Source organism: Venturia canescens, chromosome 2, assembly GCF_019457755.1.
Source record: "Venturia canescens isolate UGA chromosome 2, ASM1945775v1, whole genome shotgun sequence".
Taxonomy (NCBI): domain Eukaryota; kingdom Metazoa; phylum Arthropoda; class Insecta; order Hymenoptera; family Ichneumonidae; genus Venturia; species Venturia canescens.
In genome coordinates this window covers 25,367,958-25,379,381 of record NC_057422.1, presented here as the reverse complement: position 1 = coordinate 25,379,381, position 11,424 = coordinate 25,367,958, and the positions used below count along the sequence as shown (strand labels likewise).

Below are 11,424 nucleotides of genomic sequence, written 5' to 3'. Positions count from 1 at the left end.
ATTCCCAAATTTCAACATTTTCTGCGGAGAAATTTTAGACTTTGAAAAAAAGAATTTGAATTAGGCAAAACACAGCTTTATTTAGCACGTTGTCATTTTTGTACGACGCCCTAGTAAGCTTTCGTGCATAAAAATATATTTAATCTATGATTGAAAATACAGAAAAATCAAAATCAATCGCATGAGAAAACGCAAAAATCATTGTTATAACATGTAATTTTGAAAAACTATGTTTTTCTAAAGTACATTCATCTTCTCTTTTGGAAGGACGACCAAAAGTGTCATTTAGAGTCCCACGTCTTTTAATCTCATAATTTCTAACTAAATATAAAGAAAAAAATAAATAAATTATGCGAGGTAGCCTTAAAATTTTTTTGAGAGTAACAAAATTTTATTAGGTTTATGATTTCATGAAGGACTAACACTTTCTGCTATGAGAGCGAAAAAAAAATTGCTTCGCGATTTTAGAGAAAAAGACAGGAAAATATCGAAAAGTGGCTTGAGCACTATCTAAAAATTTTTTTAACAATCTGAAATTTTGGGAAAATTACTTTTTTTTTTATGTACCAACGATTTCCGTTGAACCTCCGAGAAAAAAATATATCGATTTTTTTTGCATCACTCTAACCTCCATACTCAGAAAAATTGAGATTTCCCAGAAATGGAGACGAATCGAATGCAAAATATGGTTTATCTCTGTAGTTTTTGATATTTTTTTACCAAAACGAAGATGAATACTCCGTCACGCAAAGTAGAGGGAAGCAATCTTCTACGGGCCTTACAGGAACAGGAAAAAGTGCAAATAGAAATAAAGAACCAAGACATGGCAAGATTGATACTGAATAACTTTTTATTTACGTGAATTTTTTTTTTTTTTAATATTTTTCTTCTCTTCGTTTGAGAATCCGCGAAACTCGGATGATTGACGAGGCGCCAAACGTGGAGTTGGATTGGAAGCGAAGAGATCCCTCGATGTAGATGGTTACATAGACTGTACCAATGAAAGAGAGAAACGACATATTTATTAATAGTGGGATCCCCCATTTTCATGTGGAAGTAATGACTTGGTTAAAAATACATTTCAAATAAAAAATTCAATTTGGCCCCGAACTCGAAAAAATTAATAGAATTGATTAGAGTTTAACGAAAACTAGATGTTCTATGATCGTACTTTGAAAACTCGAACTCGAAGAACATATTATTCTTAGAATTTCCATTTTGGGTCCAGATTCGTTGTCAGCTATCCGGAAATATTTTCAATTACGAAAATACCCTCCCTTGGGACGTGATAAAAAATATTTCGTTGAATGCCGATGCGTAATATCATTTTCAAATAGTTTCTACTAGAGCCATTGAAATATTTCAATGGCCTGATACCAATGATGATTTAAGACTGTTCATATTTATCGATATTACGAAATAAATGAAACATTCACCTGGTTCTTTTCTCTTCCACCATTCGCATAAACCGCTGATTTCATCTTTTCGTACTGCACAGCTGCACTCCCAATATCGTAAAAACTTTTACTGTAACAAAATGTAAGAAATATTTCTTCTATATCCTTATGGTAACCTTCAAGTTTAGTGATTGAATAAGAGGAAATACCTATACCCTTGACCCATACTCATTGACTGATCATGAATATTAATATGGGCTCATTGACTCATAATGAATATGGGTCAAAGTACGCATGCAATTCAATACAGGAGAAAAGAGATTAACATAATACTTACAATTCACTATTTACGGTTCGTTTTGAAGTTATCTTCCGACTACTGATGAAATCGATCATGGAATCACTATTCTTGCTTACAAATTTCCTCATGTAATCACGCCTTTTATCAGGTACCGGCCAGTCATACACAGATTTAATGACCCCGTCAATGTCTCGCGAGTTGAACGTTTGTGGATTTTTTCCATTTTCACGAGACGCGGCAACCGCTACAACTACGCGGCCAAAAACTTCGGGAACATTTTTAATATTTTTATCGAATTTCTTTATATCTGTTCGGTCATAGCTTTGAGACGACATACTGTTCGCTTGAACACTTCAACTCAACTGATCAGTTTACTTTACAATGCGGCGGAGTACCGAGCGGACACACCGACCCGACACTCTGTCTTCTTCCTCCCGTATCTTGTGGGAGAGGAGAATCTCGGTACGGTGTCGTCGGCTTACCCAAGAAATGGTGGGGGGGGGGGAAGATGAACGGTGTCTAGTTGATAGGTGTCAAATTGACACCGTACGCCAGAGTCGACGACAATCTCTTTCGTGATTTCCTTATCGATTCCTAGCTTGTACCGTCTGAGGAAATCATGTATAGTTAGTAAAATATCATGTGACACCAAGAAAGGTATGCAGAAAACAAATCCCCCATTAGCCTCTAATATTCTTTCGCTGAAATGAAAAAGAACAACCGCTGGATCTATCTTCATCAAAGCTATCAAAAACCTCATATTCGGGTCACAAATTAGATCGATTCACTAATTTCGAAAAGAGCCTGATTTCTAAATAGGCACGATGATTTTTTTCTTTAGTACCAAGATTTTTGTGACAAAATTCGTGATACCCTTTCTCCTAGTTCTTTGATTCTGTCGTCGTTCATGATTTGTTCAAGGAGGTGAATCCAATTGTCATGGCTTGTTGTTGTTCTAAAATTACTTAGAAAAACAGAATAGCATTACTTAAAAATCATTACTTAGAAAAAGTGCATCCCGAACACGCCAGTAACGGGTTTATAGGTTATCCTGAATTACCCTGTATATATATACAATGCATATATACATGCATTAAATGCTATGTACATACATTTTTTATAACATCAGGCTGTTTTATCGAAATAAAAGAAAATTTGCTACCTGCAAAGGAGTGAAAAATAAGGATTTGAGGTGAACTTTTTAGATTTTTCAATGCGAAGTTTTTATGCTATATGACATGAAAATTCCAGGTTTCTTAGAACACCAGACTTTTCTTTCGAAATGTCGCACCCACAAGGGGTGAAAAAACTGGATAAAAAAGTCTTGTGTCCTAAAAAACATGAAATTCTAATGTCATATATATAAAAACTTGCAAGCGAAAAATCTGAAAATTCCATCTTCAACCCTTATTTTTCATCCCTTTGGGGCTGGTGATTTTTTTTTCTTATTTCGATAAAAATATATCGCGAAATCTCAATGATTGATAAAACCTCATCCGTTATAAGTATGGTTGTGACGTTAGGTTTCAAATGAAATCATTTTTAACTCCCGACTGCCCGCAGGGCAAAAAAAACGGGACTTATGCGTTTCACTGCGATCAGCTAATTGGGGATATTTCGTTGTCGCCAGGTTTCTCTGAAACGGTGACAAATGTCTTGACCAATTTTGTGCATGTTTTTCTGTCAAAATCATGGTGAAGTTATGAAGGGAATTGAAAATCCAGAAGAGTTCGAACAATCTCTTAATGACGAATAAAAAAATGAATGCTAACCGGTTAACTGGTATTCTATCATATATGTAAAAAAAGTCGGGCCAATTCTGATATTGTATCATTATATGACACATATTTTTTGCTTGCAAGTTTCCACTCTATATTACATAAAAACTCAGCTTCACGAATCATACATTAACTTTTCGAAACGAAACTAAATTCACAATCCCCAAAGGGGTGAAAAATAAGAGTTGAGGGTGGAATTTTCCGATTTTTTAATGGGAAGTTATTATGCTATATTATTCTGATAGTATTCCGTCTGTCTAGTAATGGCATATAAATAATTTTTCTCATATCTCCGATTTTGTCTTCGTTCGACTATCGGTTGATGAGATATTGATGGTTCTATTAAAATTTACACTTATTTCTTCAATGATCGATATCTTAGTATTGTATTATTGCACAGTCATCTAAACGTGTTTTTAAACCCTTGAATAAACTCTTTACTAGAACGTATTCTGATTTTTGAACAATTTTTTTAGCCTTAGCACAAAAATTTCAAAAATGTACAAAAGTTTTCACAGTTTTTTTTATTATAAAATCTATTGCTAATTCCAATAGTCCCAAATCGCAAAAGATGATGAAATTCCGGAAATGTTGTATGGTTGAGGTCGTGCAGAAATTTCACGATAATTAAAGTCGTTATTGAACAATTAACGTCAATAAATTAAATGTAGTTTTATGGAAACTAATATAACTTTGCGTTCATTTTTTTACTCAATTTTTTTATATTTACAATACACCGTAAACAAAACGAAGTTTATTGATTAATTTTTTTTCATTTCTTTTGAATATTGTTCTTTACAAAAGGTTTATTTCTCAATAACGAGCTTCTTTAATCGTCATGAAATTTTTATACGACCTCATAAATACTTCGTAAAAAACAACAAAATTTTTAAATTCTATCAAAACTTTTTATTTTAATCTTGAAGGGAATTTAAGTAGTAATGATATAATCATGAGAATTTGGTATGTTTTTACATGAAGTATTCATGAGTGCTATAGTTTTATCTGTACTAACACACGTATACTCGGGTACACTGCTGGTGATTCGTTTGCCCTCACCCGCACAGACGGCTCACGCATCATTCTTTCTCTCTCTTTCTTTCATTATGTTCAATTATTTACGACTATCACTATTCGATCTGAATTCCATGTATATCAAAAATTGTTTTTCGATCTCACTTGTTTTGCATTCTTGATTTGTAAACACTAGTTTGTATTCCTTATTTGACCCATAAGGTTGCTAGAGAATAATAAATTTATCTATTGGCTCTCTGTATTCTTTGATTCCTTCATTCTCATGCCCAGTCTTACAACGCAGCTGGCTGATGGAACTATCCGGTGTCGAATAAGAAGTATTAACTTCAAAAAAGTTATTAAAATTTTATAAACTGTGGGTATTCCTCCTCGTCGATAGGTCTTCAAATCCTCCGACAATGGCCGACGCAATGTATATCGACCACGCGCGAGAGTTTTTGAGCTCCAGCCTCGATATGTCGTGGAAAAACAGTGGAGCGAGCGAATATCGTTGGGGGTTTGGGCATGCATGTCCAGAGATGGTCCTATGACGCTATGCGAAATCCCTCCCCGTATGAATTCGTGGGATTATGTAAACATTTTAGAAAACTTCATGCTGCCTTACGCCAGAAAGCGTTTTCCTGTGGATCGGTACCCGGAAATACTTTTCATGCAAGATCGGAGCGGCGTTCACACATCCCAGGTGACGACGGCGTGGTTCCATGAGCACGAAGAAGTCCGAGTTATGGATTGGCCGAGCAAGTCACCGGATTTGAATCCCATCGAGAACTTCTGGAGTATGTTTAATAATATTTTGTCGACACAACACTTTCTGCTTATTGATAGTTGTATATTTATTATGCTGCGTTTTGATGGAGTTTGCACTTCAGGACTACGCTGACGGGAATCTCACTAAATCTCCCCCAGTTTTTTGGTCGCCGCTTGCTTTTTAATAGTCCATTAAATGATTATTTAGGCAACATGGAAATAAACGCAATAACTTCGTTTCTTATTAGACGTTTTATAGTTGCTTTTTGAAGTAGTTAGTAGTTGTTGTAGTAGTATCGTGTTGAGGTTATATGAGCCCAATATGATATTTTGTATAGTCATACAAATTTTAAAACGACTATGAGAAGAACGAGTAACAATTTGCAATCAATTGTAAAGTTAGAAGCAACGTTTATTCTCATTCACTATGAACAAATATAAATATGCAAATGAAATCGGTATTTTTTGATGAAGCAGTGCCTATGAAGCAATGTTTCTCTCAAAATTTGAATGCTGGATAAAACTGGTATAAATGTTACAAGCGATTGTTTTATTTTAATAATGAATTCTCATTCAGTTCATGATATAGTATCGATTGTATGCTGCTGTTACAAAAAATGTTGACACCCGATGAACTAGTTCTACAACAATTTTGGTTCATGTAGAAAATGTAACAAGTCTTTCAAGCAAGTTAGCAACTTTTTTCAAATCGTCATTTTGATTTTTGTTAAAAAATGAGAAAACCGACTTTAAAAGACTATTAAAAAACCTGATAGGAATTATGTATTGTAATAGAACACAAATTTATCGGACCATCATTATGACTTCTTCAATAGAAAACTACAGTATAGAATATTTTCCTTTTTGCGCAATACGCGCATTCCTCTAATAAAAAGTTCATGAGCTCGAAATGTATCGAATTATATCGAAATATCGAATTCTTGAAGCCTCTTTATTCGTGCTGTGATTGGTCGCTTTGAAATCTCGAATTTAAAGTCCTGCTCTTAGTTTGATAGTTTCAACTGTCAGATTGACAGTTCGTGTATGCGCAGTTGATTATATCAACCAACAGCGTTTAATTACATGGCCCACAGAGAAACAGCACATTCAAATAAAAAAGTATTCGTATTCGAGTGTAAAATGACATAACCCATGTTTTTCAGGTTCCAGTTTTTTTCAGCACGAAAATAGGAAATAATATTTACATTGAATTGAAATGCGAATTGCTTTTTATTTCGTACTTCGAATGGTAATAGATTTATCGTAGGATGATTATGAAAATATACGAATTTTCTCAAGGTCCGAAATTTCGTGTTAATTTTACAAATTTCAGTGACGAGGTCGACGGTTTGTGGTAGTCAAAATCCAGGTCGACTTAATAGTGATTTTTTATGCCCAGATCGACAACAACTACATGGCTTCTGTTGTCTAGGTTGACGACTTCATGTTTTTCGATGCCCAGGATGACGTTTCTACTTCCTGTCTACGTCGACGGCTCCAGATTCCACTATCTAGGTCGACGGCTCCATAGTTTTCAATGTCTAGGTATATTTTTCCTTGGTTTTCGATGTCTAGGTCAACGGCTCCATAGTTTTCGATGTCTAGGTATATTTCTCCAAGGTTTTTGATGTCTAGGTCGATGGCTCCATAGTTTTCGATGTCTAGGTATATTTTTCTTTGGGTTTCGATGTCTAGGTACATTTCTCCATAGTTTTTAACATCCAGGTCGACAACTCCATAGTTTTTTATGTCTAGGTATATTTTTACGTGGTTTACGACGTCTAGGTCGACGGCTCCATAGTTTTCAATGTCTAGGTATATTTGTACGTGATTTACGACCTCTAGGTCGACGGCTCCATAGTTTTTAATGTCTGCGTATATTTCTCCATAGTTATCAATGCCTAGGTTTGATAGGTCTCGATATCTAGGTACATTTCTCCATAGTTCTTGATGTCTAGGTATATTTCTCCTTGGTTTTTTATGTCTAGGTATATTTTTTCATAGTTTCCGCTATCGAGGTTGACGGCTCCATAACTTTTGATGTCTAGGTATATTTCTCAACGGTTTTCGATGTCTAGGTCGACGGCTTCATAGTTTTCGATGTCCAGGTGTATTTCTCCATGTTATTTGATGCCTAGGTATATTCCTCCAAGGTTTTCGATGTCTAGGTCGACAACTCCATAGTTTCCGATATCTAGGTGTATTTCTCCATGGTTTCAGATGTCCAGGTATACTTCTCCACAGTTTTCGATGTCTAGGTCGACGGCGGCAAAGTTTTTGATATCTAGGTCGACGGCTCCATGGTTTTCGAGGTCTAGGAGGTCGACGGTTCCATAGTTTTCGATGTCTAGGCCGACGGCTTCATAGTTTTTGATGTCTAGATATATTTCTTCATAGTTTTTGCTATCGAGGTCGACGGCGGCAAAGTTTTTGATGTCTAGGTCGACGGCTCCATGGTTTTCGAGGTCTAGGTCGACGGCTCCATAGTTTTTGATGTCTAGGTATATTTCCCCATAGTTTTCGCTATCTAGGTTAACGGCTCCATAACTTTCGATGTCTAGGTATATTTCTCTACAGTTTCCGATGTCTAGGTCGACAGCTTCATAGTTTTCGATGCCTAGGTATATTTTTTCATATCTTTTGCTATCTAGGTTAAGGGCTCCGTAGGTTTTGATGTCGAGGTATATTTGTTTATAGTTTCTGCTATCCAGGACGATGGTTTCATAGTTTTCGATGACCAGGTATATTTCCCCATAGTTTTCGTTATCCAGGTCGACGGCTGCAAAGTTTTTGATGTCTAGGTCGATGGCTCCATGGTTTTCTTGGTATAGGTCGACGGCTTGATAGTTCTCGATGTCTAGATACATTTCTCTACGGTTCTGGACGTCTAGGTCGACAGCTTGATAGTTCTCAATGTCTAGGTATATTTCTTCATGGTTTTCGACGTCTAGGTCGACGGCTCCATAGTTTTTGATGTCTAGGTATATTTCTGTACGGTTTTCGATCTCTAGGCCGACAACTCCATTGTACGTATATTTTTCTATGGTTTTCGATGTCCAGGTATATTTCTTCATAGTTTTCGCTATCTAGGTTGACGGCTCCAGAGCTTTTGATGTCCAGATAAACTCTACGGTTTTCAATGTCTAGGTCGGCAGCCCCAAAGTTTTTTATGTCCAGGTATATTTCTGTACGGTTTTCGATGTCTAGATCGACGGCCCCATATTTGTCGATTTACAGACATTAGGGTGTGTCAATAAAAAAATTGTTTTTTGTCTTCAAAGAACATCCTTCAATTGTTCCAGTGTCATAAAATATGATGCCTGTCCAAATTTCAGCCCTTTAAAATATTTTTTAGAGGTCGCTCATCCCGATTCTCTCTGTTTCCCATGTAAATAACCCGGGGAGCACATCGCTGGCGACTTTGGAATTTTGCAACCTGCAGACTGGTCCATGTCTGATCATTCCCAAAACAGGTTTTTGTAGGAAATCGAACGCTCTATAAAAAAGATCTCTTATCATTTGGTAATAAATATTCTCTTTCAACAGTTATTCACTGTCAAAGTTGAACCGATAGTAGATTTTTAACTTTTGCTACTTTTCCAGCGAAGCTGTTAGATTCATCAGAATACATTGCAAGAACTTTTTTAAAAATCACGTCATTCTCATCGAAATTATCTCAAAAAAAATTCAGATTGTCAGAAATTAATAATTTTCTGCTTTCCGAACTCATTGTTTGAAGGCGAATGGCGTTTATTATTTGGAAATACTTTGTAATGTTTACTATGGATGGAGATTCTAAAAGACGTTAGAATTTTTTTAATTCTCTGTCAAATAATTTTTTTTATTATTAAAAAAATCGCCTGGAGCTACACCGTAAATGTAGGTCCTATGTTATCGGCGGAACGGAAAGACTTATTGCTTACTTCACTCCACTTCACTTTACGCGTTCGCTTCGGTTGACTTTGCTTTGTTCTGATTTATTATAAAAAAGTTTAAGGAAGGATTTAAGTGAGTTTGTATCTAAAGATTCGCTGACATTTTTCAAAACTTTCATGTACCCCACGACTTCCTGGGAGTCGATATTTCACTGTGGTCTAACCACAAAGATATAAAGAGAATGTGGAATTTTTTTTACAAATCTGAGGGTGGTGAACGGTGTTGCAGAGTCTGGACGGTGTAGTATTGCGTCAATAGAACGATATAATCGTTGTTTAATGAATCATGAGGAACAATTGCAGCATTTTATGAAGGTTGTTCAAGAACACCGCCAACGTTTCCCAGATTGTTAAAAAAAAATCTGAAATGAACATTCTTTTTTTCATATGGGCGTTTGTTATGTTTATTCATTTCTATATGTACGCTTGCAGATTTTCAATAATGCATGCTGTCAAGATGACCCCACTCAATGAAAAAAGTCATTCCCCTCCAATCAATGAATTCGGAATACAGTAAATTATTAATTTATGACAATCTGAATTTTTTTATGAGATAATTTTTGTAAGAATGACGTGATCTTCAAAAAAGTTCCTATAACGTATCGTGATAAATCTAACAGTTTCGCTGAAAAAGTGGCAAGAGACCTTTTTTATAGAGCACTCGATTTTCTACAAAAACCTGTTGTGGGAATTATCTTACATTGACCGGTCCACGAGTTGCAAAATTTAAAAGTCGCCAGTGATATGCTCCCCGGATTATTTAAATGGGAAATGGAGAATCGCGATGAGCGACCTCTAAAAAATATTCTAAAGGGCTGAAATTAGGATAGGCGTCATATTTTATGATACTGGAAATTGAAAGATGTTCTTTAAAGAGAAAAAAAAAAAAATTTCGACAATACGGTAAGAAAGAAGAACGTGAGACGTTATTTCTAGAAATTCCTGCCAATGACAAATAAAAGTTGAAAAAGTGCAAACATCATTAACTCATTGAAGGGAACACTTTTCTATTGAAATTTTTTCAAAACTGATAGACAATCTAACGCTTTTTGGGATCGTTAATTACGATTCTTGTATCAGGATTGAAAAATTTAAGATGGCGGACGTAATATGAAGACTGTTAGATCAAGTTTGAATTTTGGAAAATTTGAAGAATTTTTTTGAAAATTCGAGCGTGCGGAAAAAACTTAAAAAAAATGATGGTACTCAATATCAAGTACAGGTAAAACAAATTTTAAGCACTTGGAGACTCCTTTTAAGAATAACCCAATTTGTTTTGAAAAAAAAACATGTATTTTATATTTAAATTATTTTTTCTCATAAGTATCTCATAATATATGAGCCCTGAAGAATCTATAAAGTACTTAAAAGTATAAATGTATTGCAAAATACAACGAAAAAAAGGAAAAAACTTGAGAAAGAACGTGGTACATATATGTACCTTCCCTCAAAGTGTTAATGTAAATGAAAAATAAATACAATCAGATTAAAATAGATTAAAATAGCGATCTAGATGACGCTTAATGAGAATAATGGGCTATTTACATCATTTTTTGAAGTTATCGAAAAAATGGTACACAGGATCTGAATTTTAACCTCGAATATTGGTTTGATAGTTAAAAATACGTAGGAAAAGTATTACGGTATCCGCCGCACATCCAACTTTTTTATTTTGTGTGCCTGTGTAATTAAACATATCCGTAATATTGAATGAAAGGCAGAATTCTATAATAGAAAAATTTCCTCTTCTTTGAATCACAAAAAGTGACAGACAGCTTACATATAGAAAAATATTAGATATTGGGGTGATAAAAAAAAATAATTTTTATTTTCGTTCGAAACCAAGCTCATAAGTTTCGTTTAAATATCAAAATAGACCAGCTAAAACATGAGTCCTTAATATTAAGTTAGTGCGCATCGCTCTTGTCGATTTCCCATAAGATACCAAAAAGTTCTTGGCATATTTTTGTAGAGAATTCAACGCTCTATAAAAGACGACCGATATCACTTTTCGATAAATCGACTCGGTCAACGATTATCCAAGGACAAAGACAAAATTCAAGGTCAATATATTTTTTTCTTCAAAAAACTCTCAGATTTTTGAGTTCAAAGAGCCTGCAATGGACTGAAACTATGTTTGGAAGCTCCAAAAATTCGAAAAAACACACCTATCGATAGTGTGATCTGGAAACGCCAGACTTTTGCCAAACCGTAGCTGAGTATCAGCCACA

The 11,424-nt window shown here is 35.1% G+C and overlaps 1 protein-coding gene across 1 annotated transcript; it reads right to left on the bottom strand.

Annotated features, from left to right (window-relative positions):
• Positions 1–839: 839 nt before the first annotated feature.
• On the bottom strand, positions 840–2,104 carry LOC122406193 (uncharacterized). The gene is made up of 3 exons (XM_043411490.1): positions 1,735–2,104; positions 1,437–1,527; positions 840–991 (listed from the first exon to the last, which is right to left on the bottom strand). Exons 1-3 carry the CDS (start codon positions 2,031–2,033, stop codon positions 983–985), a joined length of 399 nt encoding a protein of 132 aa, XP_043267425.1. The 5' UTR covers positions 2,034–2,104; the 3' UTR covers positions 840–982.
• Positions 2,105–11,424: the final 9,320 nt, after the last annotated feature.